We start from the raw sequence: 23,105 nt of genomic DNA on the forward strand, positions 1-23,105 counted from the left end.
CCCACAAGGTGAAGGACTAGAACTTCCTGGAATCATTTTGAGGATAATTTCCTAACACTTAAAAAAAAATATTTCTGAGGTTTGTCCATCTTCTTAAAAACAAATCTTGCAACCGGCCTTCTTCTCTAAATACGTTGCTGTTTACTTCAAGAAAAATAAAATTTCCACAATTAATCTTATAACCTAATGATTCTAAAAAAAACTGTCAGTGAAAATCTGAAAGGCCACGCACTCTTCACAGTGATCTCCTTTCACTATACTACATAGAAGAGAGCAACAATAGAATGTTACTGTAATTTTGGAGGATTTAAAAACACTATAAAGTCATTAAAAATATCTTACCACTAGTATAAGAGGCTGTGTTATAACAAGACCTACACTGTACTTCGTTTTTTCTCAAGAGAACCCCCCACTTCCCAAAAAAGCCATAATTAATACAGGCAGTATAAAGCCCTGATAATGCATTGCTCCAACAATCAAGAAATTATGACATAAAAGCAACTCTACAACTATATAGTTCCTAATAGTAAAATATTTTTCGTAGAAGAAAATTTTTTTTTTTTTTTGCGTTATGCGGGCCTCTCACTGTTGTGGCCTCTCCCGTTGCAGAGCACAGGCTCCGGACGCACAGGCTTAGCAGCCATGGCTCACGGGCCCAGCCGCTCCACGGCATGTGGGATCTTCCCAGACCGGGTCACGAACCCGTGTCCCCTGCATCAGCAGGCGGCCTCTCAACCACTGCGCCACCAGGGAAGCCCAGAAGAAAATATTTAATAAACATGTGTGATGCTAATGACTTGGGATAGAAACTTCATAATAATTTTAAAATAACAATGAGAAGAAGACAAGAGAAAATGTTTTATAAAATGGCTGTAAAAGGTTACAGTCAGCAAAAATCTCTTTTCTCACTCCTCTAGCCAGCCCAGCCTTTACCACAATCTAAGAAAGAGAACAGCATACAAAATCAAACACATTTAAGAATTTACAAAATTCTCACAGAAACAAAATATTAACATTTCATGTAAAAAGAAATACAAAGTTTATTTTTTCCCTGTTTTTATAGCCCAGCAATATTAAAGTGCAGAGCAGTTTAGGATCAAATAAGTAAACCAACATTTTCCAGAGCGAAGAGAGGATGATTTAAAATGAATCAATTTTACAGTGTTTTTTAATCGTAAGGTAAATTAAATTTCGGGTTTGAAATAGAGCCTAATAAACTTTGAAAAGCCAGAAAGATAAGCTATGGCTAGAAAGATTATTTTCCTTATTGTTAAAAAAAAAAAACAACAGCCACCAAAACAGCCAGAATAACACACACCTAAGAATATAAAGCAAGTGATAAGAAACTGAGTGAATTAGTTTAGTTTCAGCAGTAGCAAGAAGGGCTTTATCCAATCAGTGCAGTGAATACCTGCAGGAACAATTAAATCACTTCCTTGTTGAGCCAGTCGACTAGCTGCCACCCTGCTAGGAGACATAACAGATGGCAGTGGTGGTGCTGGGGAACCTGAAAAGGGCAGACATTTCACTGTGAAAATCCTTTTCTTCCTCCACATACTTACATTTTGAATATAGGTGTACTGACATTTTCTTTAAGATATTCAAAAACTAGGATTAAAAGCTAGAATTAATATACTTGTTTTCTTGCAGAAATGGACTAATAATAAATGGATGCTACCAGACTGAGTTCTTAGTTTCCAAATCAATTAAAAGAATGTGATTAGAGTCCCACAGCTGAATGATTTAAAGCTTAAGTAAATATTTTATCACTTGCTACTCTAACATAGGGAGGAAAGCTCTTCAAGTAGAAATCCAAAGGCACGTAACACTGTATCAAATTTAAAATTAAAATTCATAGAAATGTGAATGAATCACAGCCTTCACAGAAACTGTAGCCAACATTTTCATATCATATATCAAATATCACATAGTGTAGGTCACTGCTACTCACAGTATGGATGCAAGGGGTCTCCATCAATTATGTCACCTGGGAGCTCACCAGAAATGCAAAACTCAGGCCCTGCCACAGATCTACTGAACCAGAATCTGCATTTTCACAAGATCCTCAGGTGATCTGCATGGTTTTTTTTAAGCTTGAGAAGTGCTAATATAGAGTGTTATTCCGATTAATCATAAGCATTACTTCTGAAGCTTTTAAAACATACCTGAGACACTCCATAAAATCTTCTGATTATCAGTGAAACAGGTATCTGTAGGGCTTTTTTTTTCTTTTTTGCCAGGTTTATCTTTTTTATTCGATTGATTTTTAGTTTTCATTTATTTATTAGGTAAATAAAAACTGTATATATTTAAGGTGTACAAAGTGATGTTTTGATATATGTATACATTGTGAAATGACTACATCCATCACCTCACATAGTTACCTCTTTTGTGTCTGTGGTGAAAAAACTTGAGATCTATTCTCTAAGCAGATTTCAAGTATACATTATTATTTACTATAGTCACCATGCTGCACATTAGGCAACTGTAGTTTTTTAAAAGCTACTTAGGCTATTCTCAAACACAACTAAGCTTGAGAACCAGAGGAAAGAACACAATTTCTGAGTGAAACACAACTGAGTTTTAAATTCTAACTCTGGGCTTGAAATTCTGGCTCTATTTAACCACATAGTATCAATATTTTAGTATCACTAATTTGCCAGTAACACCCTGGCAAATTACTTAAGGTCTCTGAGCCTCAGTTACCTATAAAATAAGAAAAACTGACTACCCAACATTGTTGCTAATGGCCAGCATTAAACTAAGAAAACTGTCTGGCATTAAACTAAAGAAAATTAGCTTCAACTGATTTCTTTATTTTAAATGCTAAAGGCTATATATCTTTAGGGAAGTGATAATTAAAAAGAAGTTGAAAAAATTATTAACATCCTTCCACATTTAGCTGAGTACATTTTAATGTTTATAAGATAATTTTATTTCAACTATACTCTTTCCCAGTTCTCTAAAAAACACATAATGTATCAAAATTTATAATTAAAATTTTCTAATAAGAATCATCGTCAACTTTCTCATATCCCAGATATACTAAGTTCTGATCAGAAACAGCCACCAGGTTTAATAATATGAAAACCTTAATCTGGACTGGATCTAATGTTAAAATCCAAACATGCAATAGATCTAAATAGGCTGGTGCTACCTTTCAAAGTGAGAGATACCTGTCTTTAAAAAAAAAAATCTGTTGAGCCATAAACTTTAAAACTGGAAGGGGACTTCCTTGGCGGTCCAGTGGTTAAGACTGTGTGCTCCCAATGCAGAGGTCACGGGTTCAATCCCTGGTCAGGGAACTAAGATCCCACATGCCGCTCAGCCAAAACAAACAAACAAAAAAACAAAACAAGAAAATTGGAAGGGACAACGGAAACCAACTAGTCTGACATTAAACTACAGGAGAAATGAGGTGCAGAGAGGTTAAAACAGCTTCTTATTAGAGACTCAGATGTTCCAAATCCACACCATAATGTCTCCATTATTAAATTCAATACAGAAAACACGAATCCATAAATTACTTGTTGAGTTGGAAGGCATTTAATGTTATCCAGTTCAATCACCATTTTAAACAAAGACTATCTCTACTATCCAAGGCACAAGGGTTTCTATTATATAAGGAAGTGTTAAATAAAAGAGGACTACTGTAGTTCCATTTCTTGATGATCCCAGGAACAGAGCTCTGTTGTTCTGGTTATCACTGTTTATTAATCTTACATAAGAGATAATCCCATGACATAACATGAGATATGTATAATATATGTAACAAATGATACAGAACTTTCCAAACTAAAGTAGCAAAAGACATGGTGCTGAGGTAAGTGTGTACCTTCAACTGTTTGCTCAAGGGTAATTATTCTCTGTATCTTCAACCCTTTAAACCACTAATTTAGACTCAATTAGTTACTAAAATCATTCACAATAAATAAGTAAATCATTCCAACAAAAAATAATTCTTAAAACTCTATGTTTTTGCTAATTGACTAAATTTGGGGAGTTTGCTCTGTTTTCTCTTAACAGCAGAAATCTAGGAATATGAATATGTGTATGCAATGATCAAAATCCCATTAAAACAAAACTCAGATACCAAGTATACCTCACTCTTATGAGTTGATTTATTCATGATTTCTACTATTATTGATTCTACAGTGTATTTGCTGGGCAGATTTCAGTATTTCTTGTTGTTAGGCTGAATTTAAGTATCATTTCTTCTAAATTTGCTCTAGAGATGGAAAAGTCAATGGTAATAGAGTCATTTAAAGTTATCATTCAGTCATTTCTCCAGAGAGCTAACATAGCCCCAACTCCTAACATTTTTTCGTTAAGACCTATTTCCTAAATTTTAAACATGAGAAAATCATGCTCATTCCAATTTATCTATGTATGTCTTCAAATAAGGGCATTTAAGGCTTCCCTGGTGGTGCAGTGGTTAAGAATCCGCCTGCCAATGCAGGGGACACGGGTTCGAGCCCTGCACTGGGAAGATCCCACATGCTGCGGAGCAACTAAGCCCGTGCGCCACAACTACTGAGCCTGCGCTCTAGAGCCCGCGAGCCACAACTACTGAGCCTGTGTGCCTAGAGCTCGTGCTCTGCAACAAGAGAAGCCACCACAATGAGAAGCCTGCACACCGCAATGAAGAGTAGCCCCCGCTCGCCGCAAGTAGAGAAAGCCCGCGCGCAGCAACAAAGACCCAACGTAGCCAAAAATAAATAAATATATAAAAAACAAAACAGAACAAAAACAAGGGCACTTAAAACAACTATAACTTTCCAATAAATGCTCAACTAATCTGAGTATGGCAGAATGATTATCTTTTTCATATACTGATAAACAACGCAGTTTGTGTTAAAAAGTGTTTTACAAAGTCAATTCAAAGAGACGTAAATTACCGCCATTATCATGAAACATTTTTTATTCCAATTTGAAGGATGAGGATGGATCTATAAGCAAGTGAAAGTGACTGGCATTTTCATGCTCATGCACAGCAGGCTGCAATGGCCAGCTGATTTCGATTATTGTATAATACTATTCTGATTAAGGGGGAAAGAATAAAACCAAACACCAGCTAAATAATTTCACTGAAAATACTTAAAATATCTTAATTGTAAAAGTTTTTTTTTTTTTATTCTATGTTGACATTTAAATTTGGAAATCGGTGACTGGTGCAAAAATGATGTCACATTATGCAGCCTTATATCTTTAAGCACTCATAATTTTAGGCAATCAGTTAACCTTTTCAAATTCAAAGTTATCCCCTAGAAAATAACACCACAATGCTATGCAATGACTATGGAGATACTGACATGTATGCTCCCTTTCTATATCTTTATTTTTCTGAACATAAGAATGAAAAATGAAAAAAAAATAATGTCAGTAGGTAGCCCACTCATTTTACAGCCTAGAGCAGAGGATATTATACTGGGTTATCCTAAATGCCTATTTCCAGGATCCATTTAACAAAGAATATATTTCAAAATACAGGTTTTAAAAAAAATATTTATTTATTCATTTGGCTGCATCGGGTCTTAGCTGCAGCACATGGGCTCTTCTTTGCTGTGTGTGGGATCTTTAGTTGCAGCATGTGGGATCTAGTTCCCCGACCAGGGATCAAACCCAGGCCCCCCTGCATTGGGATTGCAGAGTCTTAACCACTGGACCACCAGGGAAGTCCCAAAATATAAGTTGTTTCTGACTGAAGTATTGGCCATTAATATAATAAGAATATAGAATACTATTATCCGCAAGAGGGCTAAGGATTACAAAGGCATGGAGATATCTTTTTTATTTTGTGAAATTATAATGCAATATTAAAATTAAAATTCTTCATTGAACATCAACTATTACTACTTTAACTACAGCTCTGTCCGAGAAAACGATCCATTTTCACGTCCAAATTTCCACATGATTTCACTTTCTTTCACTTGTGTGAAAATGAAAGAATACCTAAAAAATGTTATTATAGGCAAGAGCATTAAAAAAGGAAGCATTTTACTTTATATTAAAAATAGACATATATACATGGGATGTGTGCAGAAAATAGCTAACATAGTAGGTCTAACTACTTATCCTTAAAAAGACCAGCTTATAGAAGATTGGCCCTTGGCTGGCATCTGAGAACTCTAATTTTGGGGTGATTCCCTCCATTCCCAAAATGGTAAAACTTGCTCACTATGCCTAAACTGTTTATACAAACAATGTGGTTTACGCTTTTCTTCTGGGAGTCTGGAATCTGGGCACGTGCTCAGAGAGGGCGCCTATGTGAGCAAGCAATCTCCACTAAAAACTCTGGGCATTGAGGCTCTAATTACCTTCCCTCGTTAGCAACATTTCACATTTGTTGTCACAGCTCTGCTGGGGGAATTAAGCATGTCCTGTGTGACCAAACCGGGAAAAGATCCTTGCAAGCTTATGCCCAGTTTCCCTAGACTTCGCCTCAGGCATCCTTTGCCTTTGCTAACTGTGCTCGGTATACTTTTGCTGTAATAATCATAGCCTAGAGTATGACTATAGACTGAGTCCTGTTAGTCCTCTTAGGAAATTACTGAATCTGAGGGTGGTCTTGGAGACCTCCTACACAGCATGTATAGTAAGAAAAATAAAAGTTTCATTTTCCTAATTGCTATGAAACAGGAAATATGTATTTATACAAATCAATATTGACCTATAAATTTTGTGGTTACCCCTAAAATAATTTAAATATGCATTCTTGACATAATTTTTGAGTTTTTATTTCAGTATTTTAAAACCAATTCTTAAGTAATAATCAGTGCAGTTATGCACATTGATCTATTTATATAGAGATGACTACTAAACAATTCTTAAATTATTTAAATTGAAGAGAAAAAGGATTATGTTTATAATCAGTGTTTTATCACGGAATTAAAGGGCTCAACCCTCATGCTTTATTAATAAAGGCTCCACCCCAGCCATCTTTAAAAATAATGGGTTCCTTACCTTGAAATGCTCCTGCTTCAATAACCCCCTCTTTGGTACTTTCAAAGCCATGAGATGTGATTTGGGTTTCTGAGAGACCAAGTCCAGCTGGTAATGAACGCTTCAAATCCTTAGCAACATTTAAATAAAAGAGAAAATCTTGTAAAAAATCTCATATCACATAACATTTCAGCATAACTATGTCCTTTTAATCCACCTTAAACTGTTTTTTCTCTCTACTATGTAGTATTCCCTTATGCTGTCACAGGGTTCTGTAATGATGTATAATCAGCAGCAAACCCAGAAAGATTTGCTATTAAGAGGTACAGTGTATATCAAATACAAAATACTTTCATCATTTTAGAACTAAGCATCAGGCAGATATTAAAATTCAATTTCTAATCCACTGATACGTCAGGAAAATCATTTTAAAGAGTAGAAATTAAGATTAAAAAGTCAAGTCTAACATTAAAAAACATACTGATGTCTAATATAATCATGATGAGCCTGGCTAATGTTCAGTATAAACCAATCATTCATTTGCAAAATTCAACTTCCCTTTGATTTCCAGGTTAGCTAAGTAAACAGGGCTTCTCTCACTTCAGTCAGGGTGAGATAAAGGTTGAGGTAAAGAAAATTTCTTGTTATTTAGATTTATATTAAACCAACCTATAATATAAATTATATTATATTAGCCAACCTAACTGCAATTTAGCTTTTAATGGTAATAAATATAATATTTGACATTCAGTCTTATAGTAAAAGAAAAGAGAAAAAGCCACGAAACACAGATTTCCAATTAGAAGTCCTTTCTGTCCTCTGACTTGGATATGAGGAATTACCCAATTTTCATAATCAGAGTCTATGAATGGATCCTACTGGTTTTTCACAACAATGACAAGTTAGCGATGCACTAAAAGATAAACGTCTTTGAAGTCCTTTCTTAATACTCTATTCCACCACATATAATGTACAGTTATCATTTGAAACTCCTGCAGCCTTCACACTGAATTCCCTATTCTGCTTATCCTGTTTTATTTTTCTCACAGCAGTTACCATTAAGTAGCTAGTGATAAATAAATATAATTTATTTATTATATTCAATAAATATTTGTTGGATGAATAAATAAATGAATTTGTTGAATAAACTAAAGGACTTATGACAACACCATATAGATTAAGAAGCTGATACAGCAATAGGCTTATTTTAAAATTTAATTTAATGAGTATCTGCTTATTCTTACTATGTTAGACTTGCTGGGCAAAGAAAAAGATAACATAAGGTACAGTACTTGCCTCACCGGAGAGACAACATACACAAACATTAATATAAAAGTTGAACTTGGTGCCAAAGTAAAGACAATAAGTATCAGAGGAATTCACAATAGGGACTAAGTCCATGAAAATCAAATAGGAAAAGAGAAAGTACTGCTTGAGCTCTGGAACATAAAGGATTTACTGAATCAACATTTAATGAGCACCAAGTTATGACAGCCAGTCCTCTAGACACTACAGATAAGCACTGTAGGAAACAGATGGTCTCTGCCCATCAGACTCATGTGAGGTATAGGGGAAGGAGGAGATGGACACTAAATAAATGTATCTCAGGTAATAAGAAGTGCTGTAGTAAGTACAGTTGATCCTTGAAAAACACAGGTTTGAACTGCATCCCCTTATATGCCGATTTTTTTCAATAAATATGCTTGTACTACAGTACTACAAGATCCGAGGTGGTTGACTCCTCAGATGCTGAATCGTGGATAAGGAGGGCCAAAGGAAAAGTTACACAAAAATTTGCCTGTGGGGAGGGTGGGCACCCAACCCATTGTTCAAGGGTAAACAGTAATAAATTGTAAGTGTGTTTGTTATTTTTTTAAGGCAGGATAAGAGGGATACAGAGTGACAGGCAAAGGGTGCTACTTTAGATGGGATATTCAGGGAAGGTCTCTCTGAAGAGGTAAGATGTGGGCAGAATTCTGAACAAAATGAGCGAGTGAGCCATTTACAAATGATCAGTTTGTCAATTTCTACAAAAAAAAGCCAGCTGGGATCTTGATAGAGACTGTGTTGAATCTGATCAATTTAGGGAGACTCCCATCTTAACAAATTAAGTCTTCTGATCCATGAACGTGAGATGTCCTTCCATTTATTTAGATCTTTTTTAACTTCTTTCCTCAATGTCCTATAGTTTTTAGGGTACAAGTTTTGCACACATTCCTGAGTATTTTCTTATTTTTGATGCTACTATAAATGCAACTGTTTTCTTAAATTTATTTTTGGATTATTTATTCCTAGAGTTTAGAAATAAAATTGAGCTTTGCATATTGCTCTTCTATCCTTCAACTATGCTGAACTTATTATTTTTAAAAGGTTTTTTTTGTGTGTGGATTCCTCAGGATTTTCTATATACAAGGTTATGTTGTCTGCAAATAGAGATAGTTTTACCTCTTCCTTTCCAATCTGTATGCCTTTTATGTGTATAGTTATTCTTTATATCTTATACATATTGTATCAACACTCTTTTATATCCAATATTTGATAAAAACATTAAAAAAGTGGTAAAACCAATGTACACTTAACATCTAGAGTTTTTCATTAGCAAGACCAAAAAGATCAAAGGCAAACTTTCTGTTTAATCCAATGGAGATGATATGTCTACCCCAAAAGAGAAAACTAATTAACATTAGTTTTACCAGGGACATTTCTTTGAATTGGCCTGTAAAAAGAAAAAATACCCACTCCAATGATTTGTTATAAGCAAAGCTATGACATAATTTTTAAAAAAAATTTAAGGATCTCACTGCTAATCATTATGAGGACAAACAAAAACTAATAAACATAAAATAAAAGCACAATAACATAACAGTAAATACAAGTAAGCTGAAAGATTGATTCTTGCTTTCTTCACCCTAATTAGAGCTCCCCGTGAAATCACCTTTTGAATTTTGTATGGCAAACCTTAAAAATGTTTATCAACAGCAAAGACTCTAAAATCACTTTTTAAAGTTTGTGATAGTCTCATCAAGTATCAACTATTACTAGAAACATGAAAGACCTGGAAAGATAATTCAGATGGCCTCATTTGAATATTACTTTCCTATCAATATTTAGTGGCTATGTGATCCTGGGTAAGTACTTAAAAACGTTTTAGTTCCTGTTAGCTCAGCTGTAAAAAGAGGATCAAAATTACCCCAGAGTACTACTACAATTAGACGAGATAATGTGGGCGAGATACCCAGTACTTATTTTTAGGCACTCAGTTAAGCTGGCCATCCCTCTCCCCTACTACAATCATCTTTACAACTAATTAGTGCTATCAATAATAATTACAATAGCAAACATTTCTTGAGCACTTACTATGTGCCAGGGATTGTTCTAAGCACTTTATGTACAGGCAGTCTTCACTCTGCATGACAGGGCAAGATCAAGATCATAAAAATGACCAAGCAAGTAGAAACCATGCAAAGTGGTTAATGGGAAAAACTGATTATTCCATTACCTTCAAAAATTCTTGTCAAAACTTTAAAAAACTCTTTCCTTGCTTATGTTGTTAAGTTAGCCTTCACTATGTTCTTCTGGCTCAGATCTAGAGTCTCTCAAACCGTGGCAGTGTCAACATGCCTGTGGGTCAGTTATTTCTTCCACAACTCCGTTTAGGTTTATTTTTCTTTTCGCCACACTGTGGGGCACATGGATCTTAGTTCCCCTACCAGGGATTAAACCCACGCCCCCTGCAGTGGAATTTCGAAGTCTTAACCACTGGACCACCAGCCAGAGAAGTCCCATTTAGGTTTTGTTGGGGTATTTTTTTTTTAAATAAATGTATTTATTTTTGGCTTCGTTGGGTCTTCGCTGCTGTGTGCGGGCTTTCTCTAGTTGCAGCGAGCGGGGGCTACTCTTGGTTGCCGAGCGTGAGCTTCTCACTGCGGTCACTTCTCTTGTTACAGAGCACGGGCTCTAGGCGCATGGGCTTCGGTAGTTGCGGCACATGGGCTCAGTAGTTGTGGCTTCTGGGCTCTAGAGCACAGGCTCAGTAGTTGTAGCACATGGGTTTGGTTGCTCCTCGGCATGTGGGATCTTCCTGGACCAAGGCTCAAACCCGTGTCCCCTGCTTTGGCAAGCGGATTCTTAACCACTGTGCCCCCAAGGAAGTCCCCCATTTAGGTTTTTTTTTGGGGGGGGCGCTGAGTTTGGTCTTCGTTGCTGCATGCGGGCTTTCTCTAGTTGCAGTCAGCAGGGGCTACTTTTCATTGAGGTGCGCGGGCTTTTCACTGTGGTGGTTTCTCTTGTTGTAGAGCATGGGCTCTAGGCGCACGGGCTTCAGTAGTTGTGGCTCGCTGGCTCTAGAGCACAGGCTCAGTAGTTGTGGCTCGTGGGCTCTAGAGCACAGGCTCAGTAGTTGTGGGTGCACGGGCTTAGCTGTTCCACGGCATGTGGGATCTTCCCAGACCAGGGTTCGAACCTGTGTCCCCTGCATTGGCAGGTGGATTCTTAACCACTGCACCACCAGGGAAGCCCCCCCACCCCCGTTTAGGTTTGGTCTGAATTTATGTTATCACTTTTCATTTCTTTGCTGCACTTCTATCTTTGTTTACCCACTCCCTTTTGATTATCCACTTCTGTAAAATGCCACATGGGTTTATGACCAGGAGACAAGGTGATAACAGAACCACATGATTTGCTGTCTGTGTATGAAATGAATAACAGATACAGTGACCAATCACCAAGAGACTTTGAAAGTGATGTGATTACTCAATAATCATGATATGTATGCATCGTCATTCACATGGTGATTTTTGAACTTAAGTGCTAGCAGTGAAGTTTATACTTTATACAACTACTGTTAATACACTGTGGTGACAGAAATCTGAGCTGTGTTGTTCGGGACAGATATTATTTAATTAAACCACGGTAACCAAAATTAATGCATTTTGGAACTATACAAAGCAAGAACTGCCTAATATCTCATTTAGTAGTACTATCACTACTATTTTACAGATGAGAAAACAGGAACACAGAAATAGGACTAAGCTTCAAGACACACTATTAACTGTAATGTATAGTAAATGTAAACAGACACAAGCAATTTGTTAGAGACTCAATTTATTTTAGCTAGTATGTTTTCTTAAAAAAATTATTTAAAAAATATCTTTTAAAAATCATTGCAGAATCTGCTCACTAGTTTAAACACACTAATGCAAATATATTCTCAACTTGTAATTTCCTACTGGTACAAAACAGATAACAACTTTCATTCCATTTCACTTATTTCCTAATGTCACGTAAAACCTCTTGTCACAGGACAATATCCTTTTCATCTGTGTATTGTTTTGGAGAGCACTTAGAATTAAAAAGAAAACACTCTTTACACTCAGTTTTATTTACTTCTTATTTTTAAACCAAATCTCTGAGTCTGTTCATTTTGCTAAATAAATGATCTTTACCTTCCCAGTTTATTTTTTAATATACTAATGTACTAAATCAATGGTTTCCAGTTTTAAATATTACTGACACTTTTATTCATATTTACATAAAACCAGATAATTTTTTCTCTCTAAAAGACAAATACATCACTTACAAAATAAATAATGTCAAAGCACCAAGATATTTCTCAAACTCTGTGAGTTTGGTTATTAAGGTCAATTATTTATAGAGTGGTTTCCCTGGATATTGCTTTGCTCCAAGTCTTGACAGCTTTTTAGCTCTCCTTAAGGAAAAAAGTATCAAAGACAGCTCTCAAAATATGAGGGTGAAAAACCATAAACAACATACAAATGGCACAGAGGTCCAGGAGAGTTGTGTTTGCTGTATTCTTAGAACTTAACTGAAAGAACATTATTCATTTGAATCATCTGTCCTGTCACAAAATATTGTGTGAATTCCCAGAAAAGAGATATAGTAGTAGTAGTTGGGAAGAGGGGAGCGAGTAACAGGTTAAATAGGGAATTTGATGGATACCTCTCATTCCCTAAGTTTTTAAGAAGTTAAGGGATGCTTCCATCTTGTCATGCATGGCCTCTGGAAGAAACAACTTCTAGCTGTCTGAGGATATTACATTTCACTCAAACCTCTCCCAATGGTCTCCCAAGGGTCCTTTACTCAACAAACAAAAGTTCTTCTAGAAAAAAACCTCGTGTCCTTTATGTAAAACAGCTGTAAAATTTGAAAAACACTAAGGCCTTCCTTTGCTTAAACTCTTACTAGCAGAAGGAGCCTAACCAAAAGTGGTACAAATAGATCCATTCAGGTTGTGAACAGAATTATCATTCTGATAGTGGTCTGGCAGTTAAGTTGCTGCAACACAAAATGATATGCGCTATGAGAGTGGAATGCATGACTTGTAAGAAAACACTCAGTATTTTATGAGCTTGTTGACTGCTTTCTGTAAAATACACATTCTCTAAGTAATATAATTTAGCCTCATAGTTCACAAAAACTTTAAAACGTATCTTTACATAACCCTTAAACTTTTAGTGTCTCAGTTGTAAGGTTGTGCCTAGCTTAGTAACTTTTAAAATATATGTTACTGCATTTACTCCTATAGTTTCCAGAATATATTTGAGAGACAATGAGCCCATTTATAACCAACAATGTAAAATCCCTAATTTGCATTTTTATGTCGCTCACATTCAACTCAATGTTTAAGACTTTGCAAAGTCATGCTTAACAATTGCACAATAAAATGGAATAAACCTGAAGTTAATTTTCTATTCAAGCTACTAGGATAATACTGGAGTATTTAACAGTTTCTAAAAATAAATCTTCAAACAATTAAAATAAAATATAATGCTTTTGGCAAAAAAGTTTCATGTATAGTTTAAGTTCTTTTCAGAGGATACAAGATAATACTTGTAGTTACAGCTTCCATAAAGCTGTGAAGGGATGTTCATTTTCAACCAAAATAACTTGCTTCCATTTGCATATTTTAACAGAGGTAAGAATAAGAATGAGGTTAAAAATGTAACTTTATAATTTAGCATAGTAATCTACTTTTGAACTGAAGTTAGAGCAAAATTAACAATTAAAGAACACCAAATGTTCAGCAAATTTGCTTTAAAATACACATGCTTTGGGGATTCCCTGGTGGCGCAGTGGTTAAGAATCCCGTCTGTCAATGCAGGGGACACGGGTTTGAGCCCTGGTCCGGGAAGATCCCACATGCCGCGGAGCAACTAAGCCCGTGCGCCACAACTACTGAGCCTGCGCTCTAGAGCCCGCGTGTCACAACTACTGAAGCCCGTGTGCCTAGAGCCCATGCTCCACAACAAGAGAAGCCACCGCAATGAGAAGCCCGCCCACCGCAATGAAGAATAGCCCCCACTCACTGCAACTAAAAGAAAGCCCGTGCGCAGCAATGAGGACCCAACACAGCCAAAAATAAAATTAATTAATTAATTTAAAAAAATACACATGCTCAGTAAGATGCAGAACACTACAGTATATAAGTAGAACTAGAGATTTTAAGCTTGGTGCTTTGTGACCACCTAGAGGGGTGGGATAGGGAGGGTGGGAGGGAGACACAAGAGGGAGGAGATATGGGGATATATGTATAGCTGATTCACTTTGTTATAAAGCAGAAACTAACACACCACTGTAAAGCAATTATACTCCAATAAAGATGTTAAAAAAAAGAACTAGAGATTTATTAATGAATTCTCCCCTTTTACTCAGAGAGAGGAGGAGAAATCTTTTAAAAAGGAGGAATTCGCAAAGCATGCATTGCAACCACCAACAATCTGTAAGGATTCTCCAAGTATTCCACAAACTACACGAACTCTCTTCTCCCTAGTTTCCTTACACTATATTTCCCCAGTTTTCCTCCTATCTGCATCTTTTAAAATGGCTTGGTGTTCTTTCCTGGCTCTAGTTTCCCTCCAAGAGCAAAGTCCGAAGTCTCACTTCCCTTCTTCCCATGGTGACCTGAAGAATCTGTCTCCCTTGTCTTTAGTCTTGTCAGCCCTGAAATTCATTCTTTGTACAGTAGGACGAGACAACTTTCTAAAATGCGAATGTGATGAGGCACTTCAGTTTTTACTCATTTTAGTGGTCCTCCATTGCTTTTTAGGTAAAGTCCAAACTCCTCCACACGGTTTTGAGGTTTTACAGGACCTCATCCCTACTTACTCTCCAACCTCATTTCTCACACATCTGCCCCCACGTTCCCCACTCCAACAATAACGAATTTTCAATTCTACGGTCTCGCAACCTTTTCAGGTCTTTCTAATTGCCTCTGATGGGACCATTCTTTACTCTTCTTCATCGGGTTGGCTCATCCTTTAGATTCAGCTTGGATAGCACTTCCTCAGGTAATCTTCCCATACTTGTTCGTACCCATTATCAGCCCATGCTATACTGGGCTTAGCATATCACTTCTCACACAGCACTGACATTATTTGTCTACATTCTCTCTCCTGAAGACGGTAAGCTCCCTAAGACCATCTATTTTGTTCCTCTTTGGTACTCCTAGTATTTAGCAGATATAATACTAATACTTCATTTAATTTTCTCAATTTAAACACCTTATCTCATTCTTCAAAATGGATAAAACCTTCCACAGCATATACATAATATAATTTTAAAAGAAACAAATTGAAAATTTTATGTTAAATATTCTATAAACTTTGGTAATTTAAAACCCCCTTTTGTTGTTTTAATAGTTAGCTGCTTATAAGGAGTATCTGCCAGAAGCAAAGCTGTTATTCAACAGACCTCCACATTCCTAATTCTGCTGTAAACATACTGCAACATCCTTAACCTCCTCACGGTGGCCTCTCTGACACTCTACAATTATCTTCAGTCAAAGTGGCCTATTCTCCAACATTATTTATCAAGCAGGTAGAGGGAAGGTCAGCATTTTCTCAGCTCTCCACTTCCTAACTACCAGTTCTCAAACTTTGGTTTGGGTAAGAATCACCTGAGAAAACTACTAAAAATGCAGGTTCTTCTTAGCTGCCTGTTGTAATTCTGGTTAAGTTGAAGTGTGGAACCCAGGAGTCAGAATTTCAAACAAGTAAGTGAGGTGACTCTGATGTAGGTAACCCTCTGTCTACACTCTGAGGAACTCTGCTGTAGTGTGCAGTGCTGACTCCCACCTCACTGCCCTTGCGGGCCGCCCCACCTACCGACCCTCCATCACCCACCTTCTTTCCGGTCAGTCCCCTCAATAATGAGGGCTTTGGCATATCCAGGTCTTCTGCTCTATCCCCAATTTTTACCATTATCCTGGGTGTTCCCAACGTTTTGGGCACGCTTTCAGGGAATGACTCTATGTTCAGTTTGCAATTACTTCCAAAGTGATATGTAAGGTGTCTAAGCTGAGTTTTACAGCTCATCAAAAACATACTCTACTAATGGCACGGTATGTAGTCTGTTGCTTTATTTTTTTTTTAATACAAACTGTGAAATACTTAAAATGAAATAAAATCTATTGCATGAGCCTGCCTACCTATGTTGATGCAGAATGATGGGTTGTAGTAATAACCATCTGTAAAGATGTATGATTTCTTCCCCCTCAGTATGCTTGTAGGAAGCCTAAGGTTGGTAGTTTCATTCAGATTTGGTGGTCTGTAGCTGGACAAGAGGCCAAGGGTGTGACGGCAGATAAAAGATATATTCAACTAATACAGTATATCCCAACCTACACTTTAGTCTCAGATTTCATTAACTTCTTCATCTCTAATGCCTTTCACCTTTCACGCCCAATTCTACTTAAGCAACTGGAACTCCCATGGCCACTCTTTGGATCTTGTCACTGCTCAGGAAGCAACACTCCTGGAATCTTAAATCTAATATCTTATTTTATGATCACAATCTCCTCCCATATCTGTTACTCCAGTTGATCAAGACAGCAAATCTCCTGACTTACCTGCTTTCTTCATTTTATCAACACACACACACACACACACACACACAAAATCTCAATCTCATTTCTCTCTCTCTCTCTCTCCAGTTCCCTCTCATTCACTCAACAAACATTTAACAAGAACTTAGAGCATCACTATCTTCTGGCAGTTTACTGTCTATTCTCTTGGTTCCACCCCAACCCCTGCATCTTAGACTAAAGTCTAGATTCTAAGTAGTACTGAAGTTAAGATGTACCAATTTGCATCAAGGAAATGCTGAATTCATTCAAAGACTATCACTATGGAAATGTTTGTATATAACTACATTCAAAACAATTTCTCCTAAATAGTAAAACACTTATCCATGATAGCATTTGTTTATAAAGGTACAATCTAAAAATTATAATTAAGATACATATGGCTTCAGCTTTTCATTAAAAATTATACTTATTCACAATTTTCAACAGGAATATGAATCCAGAGTTAATTTAATAGATGTATATATAATAAACATATATTTTAAAACTTAATTTGTGGTAATAGTACTAAGAATATATTCTGTACTTAAAAAAAGTAAATATTAAAATGAATTTAGATTTGCATGGATTAAACAACCCCTGAAAAACATTTGCCATACCTTTAAAGGGATCTAAGATATACATCTGGTAAAAAACTGGCCTTAGGAAAAAGCCCTCATCAAATCAATGCTGCCAATGACAGAAGTACTAAATTTTTCAGACAATGCAGAAGCATTATATTGTATCACCATATAGTATGGGGAAAAACTGTCATCAGATGCTACTCAAACTCTAGGATAGGATGGCTGAAGTAGAAATTATGTTAAATTTAAGTCATACTGAAACTCATTCTTTCACTGAACTACTGTGAACCATAAGCTGTGCAGTGCACACATACCGTCTCTGCCATAAACAGAGTGATTCCAAGCTCTTGGGAAAAGCAGATAAATAAATGGACAGTTACAACATTAAGGTGAGGAGAGGAAATGTGTTCTAAAAAGGGTTCTTATAATTTCTACTCTTATATTCTTTCCCAAGTCTTCTTTAGACTGCTAAAGTATGTTATCCAGACTAATAAGTACAGGGGAATGGAGAAACTACTTAGTTTAACAAAAGAATTAAAGAGTAAAAGAAAAATAACAATAAAAACGTCCAAAACAATAAAACTTCCAACAGCTACAACAATGATGACCATGATGCATGTGGAAAATTACGGACAAAAGATGTGTCAAGTCTAAGAGTATAATATCTCTTCCTGTTGTTCCATAGAAGTCTAGAAACCGTGTTTCTAGTCCTGGTTCTAACATTTGTTCATTCATTCACTAAACATTTAATGAAAGCCTGATTATCTATTATGTGCCAGCAATGCTGCCAGGCCCTGGAGATAAGGTAATGAATGAGCATTCTTGCCCACACTGTACTTACAGTCAATCACATAAGCTTTTGGTACAGCGAGTTAATATGGGTAATTCCATCACAACCTCAGGGCCCCTTTTCCTCAGTTGTAAAATAAAGTAGTGAGACACAGGGATCTTCAAGGTATTCCTACTGGATTAAAATCCTGTGATTTAACTCAAAACTTATAGATCAGGAGTATTTAAAACACAGGGAACCTAAGGATCCACCTGCAAGGTTCAAGGGATCCTAAACTCCTTCAAATTGAACACAAGATTTGGTAGCTTTTGTATATATAGGTTTTTCTACAGAAAAGGTCTATAGGTGGAAAAACCTAAATTATGAATTTTAGTTTTGGGCCTACCACAGGAAAAGTTTTATTTTAGCTATACTTACTAAGGTAATTTCTCTAAATCTGCCAAATATAACTTATTTCACAAGAAGTTTCAACTTAATTCACAAGGAGCTAATATTCCCTTCTTTAACTCATGGTACAAATTGCACATTTCTAACCTAATATTTTGGCCAGCACTATAACAGAATAAATTATAAATAATATGCAGTTTATAAGTAAAAGAGTAATTTGTATTCTTTAGAGATTAAACTTTACTACTCTATAAAAAATAACAATTACTTTTTATTTAGAAGCAAAAATATTTTTGCTGTAAAGAACTGAGATAATACTAAGATTATTATCCTATCCTCTCTACGTATAGCTGTTGCCCCTCATCTTAATAAAAAAAAGCAACAAACCTTGAAACATTAACACATGTTAAGCTGCTGCCAGGGAATTTCTAGGACAAATTCTCCCATTACATTCTCTATTTCAATGTGACCGTTGAGTTAAAGTCCACCAGAGCCTCTTGTAGTAGGAGACTAAGAAGGGAAATCAAATGAAAAATGAAACATCGGCAGTGAGACACACAAAGGAGAACAGAATCATTTACAATTTCACTGCCTGGGCCACAGTGACGCCAACTGGCCAGCCAAGTTATGACAACTTAATAAGCCATCATCTTAATTTCATACAAGACTTTATACTTTTTAAAATGCATTATGCAGTATGCATTAAATAAAAGCCATTATATGATTTTATTTCATTTTTTCAATATTTTTTATTGAAGTATAGTTGATTTACAATGTTGTGTATTGTATGATTTTAAACATCAAATATGTATAAAAGATGTATATTAGTAAAATACCCTTAGTTATGAGCTAGTTTCTCATGAAATCTCTTTATTAGTCTATATAATGCTAAGCAGAGCAGTACATTATTCACAATTTCCTTATGAACTTTTATCTATATTAAAAGAGCAATATGAATATGACGTTAAATACAATTTCCATTTTATTGCTCAGGAAAATAAAGGAGTATGCCAAAATGTAGGTAAATATATGCCTAACAGATCTTGAGTGTAATTTATTTAAAACAGTCAAAAGATGCTTTTGAAATACCGTTTTCACTCATAGTAAAAGGGATCACATAGCCAAGTTTTATTTTAAAGAATATTAAATATGTAAGAAACTCTCATGATATATATTGTTCATAAGAGCAGCTACAAAGAGAAACAAGTTTTATGATGTTGAATTTCTTTAGGGAGGTAAAGTGGGGTGTACTGTTTGAAGTGGATTATTGCTTCTAAGGAGTCTTGCCTACTGGTGAAGTTCACATCCAATAAGAGGAGAGCTCCAGAACAACATTTCCTTTTTTCCTTCTTTACCCCCCAATAGAAAATGAAATAACATTATAGGAGAATCTCCAAAAAGAGAATTAAACATTAAATAAGAAGTAAACTTACAAAGCAGCAAGTTAACTGGCTTTGACTGCATAAGCAAAGAACTTATACAGATATATAATGATTTAATTCACTTCACTCTAATAAGACTCTATTCTAAAGTTAAAATCTGAAAGGATTAAAAAAAACTTTTCAGTACTACTCAAAGGCAATAAAGGTTCTTAACTAAAGACTCATGAATAGGTTTAAGGTAAAAAGCAACCCTGCAGAAGAATGAAGCTGGCGGAATTAACTACCAGGTATCATGGCTGAAGCTAGTATTTGCTCCAGACTTAATTACTCTAATAAGTAAGTAGGTAAGATAGTGTGGTATTATTGCAAGGATAGACAAAAAGACCAAGAAATAAAACAGCCCAGTAGCAGAGCCACACATCTACGATCACCTGATTAACAGCAACGGCCCCTATGTGGGAAAGGATAGTCTTTTCAACAAATGATGAAAATCACATGCATATGAGAAAAGAAAATGAAACTTGACCCCTACATCATGCCATACACAAAATTCAAGATGAATCACAGACCTATGTGTAAGAAGTACAACAGTAAAACTTTTAGAAGAAGCTAGAGTATCTTCATGATACTGGGATAGGCAAAGATTTCTTAGAAGGGTCACAAAAATCATTAAAGGGAAAGAAACACTAATAAATTGGACTTCATTAAAATTAACTATTGCTCATCTAAAGATACCATTAATAGAGTACAAAAGCAAGTTACAGACTGGAGGTAAACATCTGCAATACACACATCCATACAAATGACTTATACCCAGAACATATAAAGAACTCCTACAAATGAATTAGAAAAAGGCATATACTTAATAGAAAAATGGGCAAAGGACTTGAAAAGATACTTCATAAAAGATAATATTCAAATAGTCAATAATAATCTGAAAATATGCTCAACATCATTAGTCATCAGGGAGATGCATGTTAAAACCACAATAAGATAACCATTATGATTCCATCAGAATGGCTAAAATTTAAAAGTATGACAATACCAAAAATTGGTAATGATGTGGAATAACTACAATACTTATTCACTGCTGTCAGGATCATCAGCTGGTTTGACCACTCGGCAAACTAGGCGACAATGTCTACCAAACCCAAACATCACCATGACTTGGCAATTTCACTCAGGGTATATACTCAACAGAAATAGGTGATTATGTACACCAAAAGACCTGTATAAGATTGGTCACAGCAGCTTTATTCATAGTAGGCACAGGCTGGAAACAACCTAGGTATCCATCAACTGAAGAATGGATATACAAATCGTGGTGTATTGACACAATGGAAAACTATATTACAATGAAAAAGAATTAAATACTGCCAAAGCAACAACAACAATATTATAGACATAATGTTGAGTGAAAGCCAGTCAGAAAAGAGTACACACTGTATGATTCCATTTATATGCAGTTCAGGAAGAGTCAAAAGCAATCAATGACAACAGAATTATAGCAGTAATTATCCTGGAAGGGAGGGAGGTATATTGCTTAGAAGAGGGCAAGAGGGAGCTAGGTAAGGCAGGACCTCGAAATGTTCTACTTCTTGATGTGGGTAGTGGTTCTGTTAAGCTTTACACTTAACATTTGTGCTTTTTACTATGTATAAGCTATAGCTCAAAAAAAAAAAAAAAATGAACAGGCTTAAGGCTTGAGATGGAAGATGGCAGGTGAATCCCCAAAATAATGCAGCATTTTGTATGTGCTGCATTTTTCTCAAAGGTTTCATTACACTATTAGAGTATCAACTCCCTGGTGGTAGGTATTTCTGTCATTTTTGTTGTGATGATATCCCCAATGCCTGGTATACAACAGACACTCAATAAATGTTTGCAGAATAAATTCACAAAAAGGAACTGTTACCAAAAATAAGATGAAGCAATCATTAACTAAAATCCTGGTATAAAAAATTATTTGAATTAATAGAAGTTTATAAAGTAATTGGTAGACTGTCTAATGATGGTAACTTGAGTCTCCTTAATATCCAAGTGTGTCTTAGTGTTTTCAAATACCAGAAAGTGAAAATTTCCTTTGAGTGCTCAGAATTTAAGTTTTTCTTCTGTCAGTCACCGTATATTGGGCCATGGATGCTTAGAAACCGAGTTAAAACACTTGCAATTAAAATAAACATATCCCAAGCTTGAAAACACATTTGTTTCTTCCAAAGGACTGCTGAGCCAAAAATAAGTGAAATTCAGTGGAATTTTCTAAAAATCCATTAAAATGATCTATCCAAAACAGTAGTTTTCAACCAGAGGCAAGTTTTTCCCTACTCTCGACATTTGGCAACAACTGGAAACATTTTTGCTTGTCACAACTGGAGGGTGCTACGGCATCTACTAGGAGGCCGGGGATCCAGCTAACCACCTTACATGCACAGGCCAACCCTCCACTGAGGAATTTACCTGGCCCAAAATGCAGATAATGCTGAGAATGAGAAATCCTGATCTAAAATATCACCTTCTGTTAAACTAAAGAATTTTATTCTTAAAACATATGAAGTAAAAAGAGTCCTATTTAAGCTGTAAAGTAATTCAAGTATCTTTCAACCAATACCTTTTCAAGAATATGAAACTATATTTTTAAAGTTATTTAAAGTTGTACACATGTATCAAATGTCATAAAATGGGATGTTTAATTCAAGTATCTCCAGAAATGATAACCATCATTATCATTTCTAAGACTATATTAGGCATATAACTTATTTTAATATCATTTAATATTAATATCCCCATGAAAATAAGATCTCATTTAGAGAGATTAGAAAACAACAACTAGAAGAGATTAAGTAAATATCTGCCCAAGGTTACACTGCTAGGAACAGCACAGCTGAAATTTGAACCCACATTATCTCTAAACCCATGATGCTTCCATTAAAATGCATTAAATGTCAATTTCAAATGCGCAGCAGATCAAAATTAAACACACCCCAAGTTTCATTTTCCACTGAGTCAAATATGCCATTTTAGAAAGTAACGGCAAAGTCAAGAGAAGCCTACTTAGGAATTATGTACTACGGAATTATGTACTAAGAAAAGAGATAAGATAGTACCAGTTTTTTAAAGGATGATCTATAGTTAATATTTTTTCTTATCACAAGTAAAATGAA

At 35.7% G+C, this 23,105-nt stretch overlaps 1 protein-coding gene across 5 annotated transcripts in view; it reads right to left on the reverse strand.

Moving 5' to 3' along the window:
* ARFIP1 (ARF interacting protein 1) overlaps positions 1-23,105 on the reverse strand; it is a 135,289-nt gene that overhangs the window by 62,987 nt on the left and 49,197 nt on the right. For 4 of the 5 annotated variants that reach the window (XM_079920983.1, XM_079920984.1, XM_079920982.1 and 1 more), the window contains exons 3-4: positions 6,964-7,072; positions 1,412-1,507 (exon numbers count right to left, since the gene is read on the reverse strand). In XM_079920983.1, the coding sequence (XP_079777109.1) occupies positions 1,412-1,507; positions 6,964-7,072 (205 nt within the window). The remainder of the gene's footprint in view (positions 1-1,411; positions 1,508-6,963; positions 7,073-23,105) is intronic. The other variant, XM_079920985.1, reaches the window with a different exon arrangement.

This window comes from Stenella coeruleoalba (assembly GCF_951394435.1).
Source record: "Stenella coeruleoalba genome assembly, chromosome: 4".
Lineage (NCBI taxonomy): Eukaryota > Metazoa > Chordata > Mammalia > Artiodactyla > Delphinidae > Stenella > Stenella coeruleoalba.